Source organism: Erpetoichthys calabaricus, chromosome 15, assembly GCF_900747795.2.
Source record: "Erpetoichthys calabaricus chromosome 15, fErpCal1.3, whole genome shotgun sequence".
NCBI classification, from domain to species: domain Eukaryota; kingdom Metazoa; phylum Chordata; class Cladistia; order Polypteriformes; family Polypteridae; genus Erpetoichthys; species Erpetoichthys calabaricus.
The window spans coordinates 23,268,881-23,282,203 of NC_041408.2; the positions used below are offsets into that span (position 1 = coordinate 23,268,881).

Below are 13,323 nucleotides of genomic sequence, written 5' to 3' on the forward strand. Positions count from 1 at the left end.
CTTCCTCCCTCCCTCCCTCCTTCCCGATGTGAGGCGGCGAGCTTCTTTTCAAGCCGGACCCGAAACTACCCCCCATGTGAATATGGCAGTCACCCAGACTAGGTGCTTTTAACATCATACCTTGGCTCAACCTAACAATATAACTCACTACCGCAATAAAGCATAATTGATAAAAGGCAGTAAAACCAATAGTAGTAAAAATTAGAAAATGTATTTAAAAAAAGTATTTTAAGGATACTTTCGATAAGGATATAGATGATGATGAGGCTGTGTCCCTTCAAGCCTAAAAGGTTTCTTCAGTCCACAGAGAGATTGTATCTGCCAGTTTCTTTGGGAATGCAGACATCTTGTGAAGGTGATGTTGAAGATTCTCTCTGCTCTTTTGTTCTTGTGTTTTTTCTATGCAACATGCATCCTAAACCTAAAGGCCTCTGTCCATGTGGAGTTAACAATGACTTTACAAATAATTGATAATCCTAAAATCACTGTCATGTTTCTATTTCAAAATTGCGTTCTTTTCACCAGCCTAGTAATTATGGTTGTTTTACATTCCAAAAATAACTGGAAATCTGTTTTTAAGACCTCTCTAAAAGAATGATATAAAAGTTAGAAAGTTCAAATAATAAGATGCAGAGTTTAAATCAATACCTAGCAGATTCAAAGTATGAAATAAAATTTTAATCTAACAGTTTGTTTAATTACTTTTTAAAACAATTATTAGCAGGGCAGCGCGGTGGCACTGTGGTAGCGCTGCTGCCTCACAGTACGGAGACCTGGGTTCGCTTCCCTCCGTGGAGTTTGCATGTTCTCTCCGTGTCTGCGTGGGTTTCCTCCGGGCGCTCCGGTTTCCTCCCACAGTCCAAAGACATGCTGGTTAGGTGGATTGGCGATTCTAAATTGACCCTAGTGCGTGCTTGGTGTGTTTGTGTGTGTCCTGTGGTGGGCTGGCACCCTGCCCGGGATTGGTTCCTGCCTTGTGCCCTGTGTTGGCTGGGATTGGCTCCAGTAGACCCCTGTGACCCTGTGTTTGGATTCAGTGGGTTGGAAAATGGATGGATGGATAGTAGGGTGTTCTTTTTGTAGCCCCTCATTCTTGAAAAAATGCATGGTAGGGAAAAGTAAATTAAAGTTGCTTCCAGTTTCAGGCGCAGCGTCACTGTCTAAACAGTCTGTTATTATTGTGATTGTGTATTTCAGTAATGTTATCTTAAAGGTGGCATCTTTTTAAATAAACTGTGGTTTCAATTATTCTTAATACATGCATCTACCCCTCTAAAGCCTTGTTTCAGTATGCCTTGCAGGAATGAATGAAGGCTGTTGGATTGGGCCTGTTTAAAATCTGGCGGCCTAAAAGAGACGAGATGTTTTGTACATGTTTGTGTACTTGAGAGTGACGAGTCTTCTTCTTTTTCTTCTTCTTAGAAGCTACTTTTTTGTTCTATTCTAAATCAAGAAGTGATCACCTGCCAGTCATATCCATAAGATCAGCAAGCGTGTTATTGAACATTTCATGTGGTTGGAGGCGCATCTCCAGTGCCTTTTACATTTGCCGTTACTGACTTTGGATTACCAGCACATTTTCGTAGAACTGATGATTGCTGTACTTCAGTATCTTACACAACACTATATACAATTTTACCCATTTTCCGGTACTGGTGTTCACCCTGGAAAAAAATAATCATTGATACCTTTAATTTGTTAATAGCTGAATTATGTCTAATGTTATACTTGTTGTGGGGAGGACCTTGCCACCAAGGTTGTGTATGTTTGTAGGTATTTTAAGGTTTGATGTTACTCTTTGTACACTTACTACGCTAATACACTTTCTCTTATATTAACTCTTCTGTTTAAAGTTGTTTAAAGTTTGGAAGGGTGAATTTTGAAAGGTCTCATCAGGACATGTTATTGGTTTTCTGACCCTGAACCTAAAGAAATCTTCGTTTTCATGGAGTATGTGGCACACGGGAGGTCACAGCTAGGTTACAACTTGTGGCAGACATTAGGATTCATTAGGTTTTTAGGTTCTAGACCAGGGTGTCAAACTCCAGTCCCGGGGGGCCGCAGTGGCTGCAGGTTTTCATTCTAACCCTTTTCCTAATCAGTGACCAGGATTCACTGCTAATTAACTCCTTTTCCTTTCAACAGCCCTGCTTTTAAGGTTTCAGTCCTCTGAATTGATTGTTTTCTTTATTAAATGGCAGTCAAACAGAAATGAGATGTGAAACGAGCCAACGGATGACCAGCTAAACTGGGATTTCAAACTCCAACCAGTTTCACTCCTACCAATCCCTTAATGAGAAGCCGATTGTTGTTGTTAATTAAACTCGTTATTTAATTCCATGGCTTGTTGCTGCTCTCATTCTGCCATAGCAGACATTTCCAGAACTGTTGATTTTTCTGTTTTTTCTAAGAACTCTGTCAGAATGTTTTGGTGACCTGAGTATACTGACCTCACAGAGACGGTCACCTTTCTTTTTTCCAAACTAGACATTAAGCCCGTTACAATAACGGGCGCTAGAACAGTAGTCCATAAACATTAGTTGGAACAGGCTATATTAAATTATTGTGAACTGTGAATTTCCCCTTGGGATTAATAAAGTATCTATCTAAATGCAAGGGACCTTTTACCTCATTAAATTTTTTCCGTAAAATGCCTGTAATTTTCTCTGACAGTAATACTGGCTTTGCTGTCCATAATATGTGTTTAATTTTCTGTTACAACGGTGGGCAATCAGAAGATTCTCCCCAGCAACTGATGTAATGTGCGCGAAAATAAATCTACTTTTAAAAGTCATCGTATTGTAATATCATGAAAATTCGTATGTTTAGGAAAACCCCTTCAATGACTGACACTTTACCGGGCCAAGTTTCTTAATTGCAAATCTGACATCCTCAGAGTGAACACTTGCACAACAACAAACACTAATCCCACCTCTTTGGGGAAGCTCCGTGTCTCAGTACTCGATTGAATTTTTCGTGTTTTATGTTTTAGTCTTACCTCATTTACCGAAATCCAATTGGATCGGCCACACGATATTTTATTGCTCCCATCCTCTCTGTCTCGTGTGACGCGTCAGGCGGCCTTTGAAGCATCGCACCGTGCCCCGCACATGCGCACTTCACCAGAAGACACACACACATGGACACTGGATGCACACAGGGGTTTTATTAAAGAGGATGTTGTGTAATGTGTACAGGTGAGCTGGCCATGTGGCGGCTTCTTTTGGCTCTATTCAATAAGGGCGCGCACAAAAAGGCGAGCTTCAAAAGGGCGACCTCAATTGAGCGCGGCGAATAAAGGCGTTCGTAGATAATTTAGTTCAAATGGCTCTGGAATATGTGAAGAGCTACAAAGGTGCAGATCTACTTGTAGTTGAAGGCTACACATTCAGAAAGGAGAAAACTATCAACGGATGTTTTAATATTCTTGCTTTCGCCTTTTTATACGTTCAATCATTGCCTTTATCTAATAAATTTTCTTCACAAATTTGTTCCAGAAATAGTTCGTTAGAAGTTCATGCATTAATTAATTGGATGTTTTAATATTCTTGCTTTCGCCTTTTTATACGTTCAATCATTGCCTTTATCTAATAAATTTTTTGTAATAATTTTGTTGCGTTTGCCTTTATTTGCTGCGCCTAATTGAGGTCGCCCTTTTAAAGCTCGCCTTTATTTATGCGAACTTATTGAAGTATACCGCTTGTTTTGTGTTTCATTATTGTTTGGCTGCTAATTAAGGAAAAAGAGACAACCTAAGGGGTCTGAGTCAAGTTAATAGAAACTAAGGCAAAAGAAGTAAATTAGCAGCAAAATCAGGTCACTAATGACGAAGATGGTTAGAATGAAAACCTGCAGCCACTGCGGCCCTCCATGACTGGAGTTCGACACCCGTGTTCTAGACCATTAATTGCCTCCCTTCAGTATACATCTCTCAGGTGTCTCTGGTGGTGTTCCTGGGCACGCAGCACACATACAGTGCATATCACACTTGAGGTTAACTACAAGGCAGATGTAGAAGTCTCAGGCACTCCAGCTAACACTCATTTATTCAGTTTAATGTGCCATTATGAGAACGGCGTGGACCCACTATTAGAACATTTAATGTATATGATGGGTACATTTAAATTGTATCCTAACAGATTAACACATTCTTACTTTTCTTTGCATATATATCTAATAACCATTCTGAGTTTGTTGCTTTTGGATGCACAGGTTATATAAGACATTTTCAGGGACAACTTATTATTCCCTAAAACGTAAATTAATTAATTAATTAATTAAATTGTAATGGTACAAAGGTCTTGCACCTTAAACAAAATTACACAGCAAAAAAGAAATTCTTTTCATAAAAATGAAGACTTCATTGTTACCTGCATTGACAGTCGCTGGACTGGTCTAGAATTTGTTAGTGTGCTAAAATGTGTCATTACATGCATGGAGACAGAGACAGCAGGGGACTCGACACGCCTGCCTTGAGTGAGGGAGTGTGTGTAGGTGTGAGTGTGTGCAGATTTGCTCCAGTGATCAACTAGCATAGCGTCGCATTCATGGTTGGTTGCAGCCTTGTTCTCTGTGGGCTCCGACACCCAGTGATGGGTTTATAAGGAGGTACTGCTTTACATTTGTAAATCGGATGCCCTTGTTTCTTCTGTTGTCATCCTGTGACTTTTTGTGTCCTACTATAGTCATGCATCATTTAGCTTGGCCAAGTGGCGTAGCTCGAGTTCGTGCCGCTCAGGGCGGTGTGGTGCTTCAATTTGCCACCCTCCCAACATATCTGAATATCTTAACCTATTTAAATAGAAAATTAAAATGACGTATAGAGAAAAATTAAGATACATTTTGCATAGATTTATTCATATATAGAAAAACAACAATAATTTTTCACATATAATTATTTATAAGCATGAAAAAGACAACAATATAATATAGATGCCCTGATAAGCCGTGTTCTAATTATTAGTTTAATATAATTATGCTGCGAAAACCAGAACCAGTGTAGTGTACAAGCGAGAGGTGGGGATGTTCTCTTCACAGAACAAGAACACATTCAGATTGATAACAAAACGAAATTATAAATTGGAAATTAGTTGTTTATCTTCCTAGAAATTATTTTCGGTGTAATGTTTGTTTATTTTTGTTATTGCCTCTGATTGTCTGATGCCGTCACAGAAAAGCGTTTGTGGATTTTTTCAGTCATGAGTGAGATTTTTCCAAACCCTGCTGCTTGCATATCAATTCTACTGAGCCTTTTGGCCAATAATGCCGCCCCCAAAAATGTCCCACCCGGGGCGGACTGCCGCCTCCACCCGCCCCTAGGCTACACCACTGGCTACTTAGCACAAATAAAAGAAAATGTATTTTTATTTAACATTTAATTCTAAAAAAATCACAAATTATCCCATATAATTGTTTTCTATTAAATGGACACTTGAACAATTTACAGAATTGTTAAATGTTATTTAATTTCAGTGTTTGTTCAGCCTCTACTAGGAGCGGGCACTGGGTTGCAGCTACACCGAATATTTTTAATTCTGCACTGTGTTGCACAAATCTACAGATTTAAAAAATTTTCCTTTCATTCCTTGGAAGTATTAAACAAAAGAGATGTGTAATATTTTTTACATATAAAATTCAGCAGCTCTGAATATATAACGTTATACTATTTAAAAAAATAAATAAATAAAAAAATAACCAAATGTGACTTTTGTTCAAACTGTAAAATTTATTGACATGTGCCAAGAGGAAAGCAAATACTTATACCAAGCAAACTAAACACGGAGGGTTCTCTCTGTCATTTAACATCACATATTAACAGAAAGAAGGTTTGTTTGTTGGGTGGTCGGTAGTAAGCTTGCACATCCCTCGGTGTTACTGTAACAGACCTGCATGTCAAACACAATTGCACTTGCACCTGTATAAGTAATCTTCTTTTTATTGATGAAAGTCTTGGCCTTTGAAACAAAGACAAAGTTCACCCTTAGTGGCTCCTGATGCTCGCTTCCTACTTGAGATCACACTTACGCCATTATACTTGGAGCCCCTTCAGCTAACATCAAAGTCTACTGTACTTTAAGTGTATAGTATCGTGAGACAACACGATGGAGTCAGCTAGTTATAATAATTGTCATGTCAAAACGGTGTTGCGTTATTATAGGTTTTTCTACCAATAACAATGAAAAAATAACACAGAAGTTAAAATTATTTTGTTGAGTCATGGTGGACTCTTAAGCTATCGACTTCAGAAGCCATTAAGAAGGCAAACAGAATGTCAGGTTATATAGCACCTTGATGTGTGGAGTACAAGTCACAGGAGGTTCTGCTCAGGCTTTATAACACACTGGTGAGGCCTCATCTGGAGTCCTGGGTGCAGTTTTGGTCTTAAGGCTACATAAAAGGACATAGCAGCACTAGAAAAGGTCCAGAGAAGAGCAACTAGGCTGACACCAGGGCTACAGGGGATGAATTATAAAGAAAGATTAAAAGAGCTGAGCCTTTACAGTTTAAGAAAAAGGAGATTAAGATGAAACGTGAAGGAAGTGTTTAAAATTATGAAGGGAATTAGTCCAGTGGATCGAGACTGTTATTTTAAAATGAGTTCATCAAGAACACAGTTGGAAACTTGTTAAGGGTAAATTTCTCACAAACATTAAGAAGTTTTTCTTTACACAAAGAACGATAGACCCTTGGAATAAGCGACCAAGTAGTGTGGTAGACAGTAAGACTTTAGGGACTTTCAAAACTTGAAGATGTTTTTTTGGAAGAAATAAGTGGATAGGACTGGCGAGCTTTGTTGGGTTGAATGGCTTGATCTCGTCTACATTGTTCTAATGAGTGATGGAAATTGTTACAACTGCTTAACATTTTTGCAATGTGAAGAAAACTAACATGCTTTTCTGACCTAAAGACGATTATCTCGTGCAAATCCAACCATCCATTGTTTGAACCAGCTTCCCTAGCACAGACTGATGGGAAAGTAGTCCTAGAAGCAATGGACTGCTAGTCCATCACAGGGCACACTTGTACTCACACCAGCACTGACTCAAATTTGACTTGAGATCTCCTTGGTAAAATGGATCTTACCGATTTTATTACCTGCCAGCCAAAGTGGAAAATAGTGTGCTATTATGCGAAGTAAGAATGAACACTGCATCATCAGCTGTGCCAACACCTCCTTCATGAAACTGTGACATTTCATCTTGGAGGATCATCTCAAGTAAGAAGCCAAGCTATAGGTCTATAAGGATCCTTTGTGTTGCTGCTCTCCTACATGCTAGAATTTATTTACTTATCATTTTCCTCAGTGCTGCTTCTTTCTGTAAGTTGTTATTAATTAGGGAAATCTTATTTTATAGGGGAAGATACTAGTGGGGACTAAAGATGGAGAGATAATAGAAGTTGGAGAAAAGAATGCAGCCTCCAACATTCTGATTAACGGGCACATGGAAGGAGAAATCTGGGGACTGGCCACCCATCCCAGCAAAGATACATTTATCACAGCAAGTGACGATGGAACAATACGAATCTGGGATCTTTCTGATAAGGTAAGAGACAAATAGTGCAAATATGCATTTTATTGGTGCATTGGAGCCTTTTTTCTTAATATTCTTCATCTCAAGTACAGTTTATCATTATACAGCACTACTACTGCTATTATTAACACTTATATTTTCAAAAGTCAGTCTTTATGATGGAGTTGATATGACTTGGTATTCATCAGCCATGCTTACAGTTTGCTAGAGAATAAAAAGCTTCATATGATAAAGCCTTGTCTGAGCTCTGGTGTGGGAGACTCTAGTCTTTTATAGATGAAAGTTAAAAGGTTTTATTTTGTTTTGGGCCTTCAAATATTAGAAAATATTGAAGTCTGTATTGGCATTCATAAAATTTTGGATTAAATTGACTTTGTGGGTTTCAAAACTATTGTATTTGGTGTTAAATTAAAACAGACCTAGTACTGTTTCTTAAGTTACATGCACTAGTCCTGTATAAATATTTCATGTATGTCTATCTCTTGCCTCGTATGTAAAGAATATTTAAAACTCTGGTACACACTGTAAAATCATTTTTCAGGTAATAACTTTAGTCTGTTATAGTGTATTATATCGTACTTCCAATTGCGTGTAAAAAGCGTTATGTGACACAGTGCTGCTGTGGGTTTGAATCCTGCCTTGTCTCTGTTAGTGTGGAGTTTGCATTTTTGCCCTTGTCAGTGTAGATCAGGGGTCTCCAACTCCAGTCCTGGAGAGCTACTATAGCTGAAAGTTTTCATTCTAACTCTTTTCTTAATTAGTGACCAGTTTTTGCTGCTAATTAACTATTTCCCTTTATTTTAATTGACTTTTCTTGAGACTCTGACCGCTGAATTGACTCTTTTTTTTCCTTAAACAGCACTTAAACATAAATTTTATTTGAAGTGAGCCAACAGAAGACCAACTAAGTTGGGGCCTCAAACTCCAACCAACTTCACTTCAGTTTCTCAATCTGAAGCTAATTCTCGTTGCTAATTAAACCTGTTATTTAATTCCACGGCAGACATTTCCAAAACTGTTGATTTTCTTTTTAAGAGTGCTGTCAAAATGTTTTGTGGACCTGAGCAGATCAACATCACTGAGGCCTTCACCTTTCTTTATTTTCAGTTATTGTGTGATGGACGCCGGTTGTTGTTTATGTGTTGGTTCATTTTGTGTCTTAATATTGTTTGGTTGCTAATTAAGGAAAAAAAGAAATAATTAAGGGGCCTGATTCTTAAGTTGTGCATCAATTAAAATTATGGCAAAGAGTTAATTAGCAACAAAATCAGGTCACTAATTAAGAAAAGGGTTGGAATGAAAACCTGCAGAACACAGTAGCTGTCCAGGACTGGAGCTGGAGACCCCTGGTGTAGATTATTCTCAAGGTACTCTGGGAAATGGATGAAAAACCACAGAAGTACTGGTCAGGTTAACTGGCGACTGTAAATTAGACCAGTATGAGTCTTGAGATGGACTGGTGTCCGATTTAGGGTTAGCTTCTGTGTTGGCCCCTTTGCTGTTGGGATAAGCTTTGGCACACAGAACCCCTGGTGTGGAATAAGCAGTTCAGAAATGAAAGAATGAATATTCTTTATACAATAATTATGCATGTTTTTTTTATCGATTTTAGTATTGCTTTAGTTATTTGTATTAAAATTAATATGTCCTGCATATGACAGAACACAACATTTATTTTGTCATTTATTTAATTAGAAATTACTAAACAAAGTGAGCCTTGGCAATGCTGCTAAATGTGTGTACTACAGTCCAGATGGAGAGATGATTGCAATTGGCATGAAGAACGGAGAGTTTATCATCCTTTTGGTAAATTCACTGAAAGTTTGGGGCAAGAAGCGAGACCGAAGTGCAGCTGTCCAGGATATCAGGTACAATTGACTTAACAGAACATCTGTATTCCATATTTACTTGTGTTTAAATGACCCTCATCATCATAGCACAGTTTTGAGTATTAAGGTGACTACTACTATACTGTGAGTATGGAATTGTTCTGTAGTAAGAAGTAGCAGTTTATTATTTGGGGTAAAGCCATTCTTTATTTTTAACAGAGCACTTATTCAAAAATGTAATTCTGAACATATTCCTGTGAGGTACACACACAATAGCATATGTTTATTTTATTGTAGTACAGAACACAACTGATAATATTAATAATGCAGAACTGACCAGAGGTCATTTTTAACATTAGTCCAAAACAAAGTGTGAAAGTAAACAGTTCTTACATGTGGCCTATAATTGTCTACTATTTACAATGTAGCCTTGAACTACAAGGTCAGGTAAGCCTAAAAGACTCGCTGAGAAATTACATTTACTGCATGTTTGGTTTTTGAAACTAAACGCGCCCAAATTTTTTATTTAGGTCTTCAGAGATTCTGTTTTATTATCACAGTATTGGGAACGCATCTCTCACAGTAATCAGAAAATAGGTAACTTTGTGTTTGATGATGATGACGTAGTTTACAGGCCTCAGTAGACAGCTGTTCACACTGCCAGCCAAACTAGAATCGTGTTCTGGCGAGGCTTCTTGCACTCCAGATCTCAAAAATAATTATGTCGGAGCACATGCAGCATTTTCTAATAAGTATTGCCATGCACATTCCTTTCATGAGGAGTACTGTAGTAACATTCACTCTTTTCCTTTTTCTGTTCAGATTCAGCCCCGATAACAAGTTCTTGGCTGTGGGCTCGGTAGAAAACACCGTTGACTTCTATGACCTTTCATTGGGGCCATCTCTTAATCGAATTGGATATTGTAAAGATATTCCCAGCTTCGTAATTCAGATGGATTTCTCTGCTGATAGCAAATTCATTGAGGTACAACTTTCTGAAAAACTCTTGCAATTCTGTATAATTATTGCAATACTTTTCAGCCTAATAAGTAGTAATGTTTTTCAAATTACTGCTCTAAAAATTTGTTAATATTGTTTTGTTTATTAATGTTAAAACAACATTAACTTGGACTAGAAATTAACTCCTGCTGAAGGAATGTTAGCAATTAGGACCATTTGGAACTTTCATCTATGCACCAATTTTCCTAACCCGCCCGGGTTGTGGGGCCATTTGGGACTTGTTGAGTGCAAACAAAAAGATATTTTTCAAAAGAAATGCTTTTTAGAAGGTTTGTGATCAACCTGACAATGAGGAGGGTGATGTATTGCTTTATGAAAAGAGTCTAGATCTGAATAATGAAGGGGATTCACAATAGTTCAAGTTTAGATACCAGTCTTTTTCTTAGGTCTGTTAAGATGAGCTACAAAAATGACATAACTTTCTGAAGAGCTTACATATCTTTCTGGGATATCTCTCTATTTTAAAAGAAAATCTTGAGACGAGACTATTGCCAAGAGATTTTTTTTAACGGCCCACACCCAGGGTCCTCTCACCACTCGCTCGTGTGAATGCTTTTGTCAGACACAACTCCTGTGCTCTCAGCTCTTAAGTTCCCAATAAAAGAAGACTTATTATGTCCAAATCTTAATGAAGAATTTCATCCCGTAGAGTTATCAACAAAAGAAATGAGTACACGGGCAATCCTAGCACAGAGAAATGATGAAGTCAAACGAATTAACGTGAAAATTGTTGATCAGTTACATGACAAATGCGTATCAATAGACTATGCTGAAACAGCTGGTGGTGATGATGCGGAAGATGAAAACATCAAATTACAATATCCCATAGAATATCTACAACCGTTAACACCGTTGGGTCTTCCATCAGCTGAATTACTGTTGAAAGAAAGATGTATCGCAATGTTTCCTTAGGAGGCACTAGCTCTCCGGAAATGTGTTCTTTTGAAATTGCGGCGTTTTAAGTAACCGAAAAATATAGATAGATGATATTAAAAGGCGATATCCCTCCCATAGTGATACGACAGTGAATAATCGCATAAGAGAAAAAGATATAACAGCTTTCTTTACTGACGACTTTACGTGGCATTACAGACAGAGGAAGCCATAGCATGACAATATCAAGGTGGGAACGTGATGTATACAGTCTGCCATTTTCCGTCACTGCGCTTAAAGGTTTTTCGGGACGAATGACGCAATCACCCATTCGTCCGTCCACAGGCTTCAAAGTGTCTTGGCAGCAGTCCAAGCCTTATATACTGGTTGCTCCACATGCAGGCTCTCTCTCTGGCCTCCAAACAAGGACAGGGAAGGACTCATCCCCACCTCCAAAAATACAGGAATAGCACAATGCCTACTTGCAGTTGTCTCATTCTCCAAACTGCTAGACTAGTGGTTTCTAAATGCAGCCTAGCCCCTGTGTGCCATACCTGGTCTGCATGTGTGAATGAATCCATAAAACAATTTGCACAGAGACAGTGACATTAAACTTAATATTATAACAAACGTATTATAACACACTGTTATTGTATAATTTATGTCTGAGCGATGGGCTATGCAGTTGGACAAGATTAGCTGCATTAAAAATTGGTCGAACAATTCTGTCATGTAAAATTTTAACTGGTAAGAACAAAGGTAATGTAGTACATCTTCCGCAGATAACATCAGACACCAAACTAGATCTTGATATGCCATTCGTATTAAAACATTTACAGTTTCCCGTTAGAACAGCTTTTGCTGTGACAATTAACAAATCACAGGTTATCAGAGGGAAAGAAATAATATTCACTCACGGGCAGTTATACGTGGCGTTGTCATGAAGTAAGTCCAAACACAGAATCAAAATTCAATGCGATTTTGACAAAACGTTAATTCCAAATATTGTTTTTACTGAATTTTTACAGTAAAAGTGTTAGTTTCAAAATTATTTTCATATTAATCCCAAAGTTAAAACAGAACGGAAATGTATAACGCAACAAATACCTCTAACGCAAAAGGAAACATAATTTTCTTTGAATTTACTATGTTTTACTATTTTTTAATTGCTGTAATGTAAAATAGTTAGTTCCATTATGCATATGCAACAATCCACTTCCCCGTACGTGAGTGGCAGAGCCACAAAGTGGCTAGTGCGTAGCACCATCCCAGGGGTTGGCAAGCAAAGCGAGCAGGGGGCAGAGCCTGCTAGTATTTATTAAAAAGAAAAACTACCAATCAGAGAAATGCTAGAAGAATTTTTAATAAACAATAGAAATATGACACATGCTTTAAGAGGCATCCAAGAAAAATATGGCAGATTTATGGAAATCCGTCATTCACATCTGTGCATAGAACAATATTTGGTTGTTTTACAAAACTGTCCTGGCTGGGAGAATGGCAAAATGAATGTGGTCGAATGAAAATTGTATAAGATTGTATGGTCTTATAAGAATACAAATGATCTTTATTGTCTCCCCGCTGAATATTGTTTTTGGCACAAGGAAGCATGCATTTTCCACTGAAACATCATCCTTCTCTGTGCGAGGCTCCTGTAGCAAACTGGATACAGCAAAGTACAGAGAATGTCTAGAGGAAAACCTTCTGTAGTCTGCAAGAGATCTGATACTTCACTGTAGATCTACCCTCAGTACACCAAAAATATGATGGAGTGGCTTAAAAAAAAGAAAAGAACAGTCCTCTGGAGTGGCCTAGTTAAATCCCAGGTGACAATTCAACATCGGCAGGAATTAAATGTTGCTCTTCACAGATGGACTACATCCAGCTCAAGAAGGCTTAAAGAATTTTACAAAAAGAATCGGTGGAATTACTGCCTCTTTGTATTTTAACTTGGTAAACCTGCCAGAAAACATTCATGACTTTACCTAAAGTGCTTGTACTTAATGTTGATGCAAGGCTAGTGACTACTTTTGAGGATCTGAAGATTTTGCTTTTCACATTGAAATGAT

At 38.0% G+C, this 13,323-nt stretch overlaps 1 protein-coding gene across 2 annotated transcripts in view; it reads left to right on the plus strand.

Annotated features, from left to right (window-relative positions):
* LOC114665604 (echinoderm microtubule-associated protein-like 6) overlaps positions 1–13,323 on the plus strand; it is a 352,025-nt gene that overhangs the window by 322,045 nt on the left and 16,657 nt on the right. For both annotated transcript variants that reach the window (XM_051919661.1, XM_028820199.2), the window contains 3 exons: positions 7,356–7,544; positions 9,228–9,400; positions 10,184–10,346. In XM_051919661.1, coding sequence (XP_051775621.1) covers positions 7,356–7,544; positions 9,228–9,400; positions 10,184–10,346 — 525 coding nt within the window. The remainder of the gene's footprint in view (positions 1–7,355; positions 7,545–9,227; positions 9,401–10,183; positions 10,347–13,323) is intronic.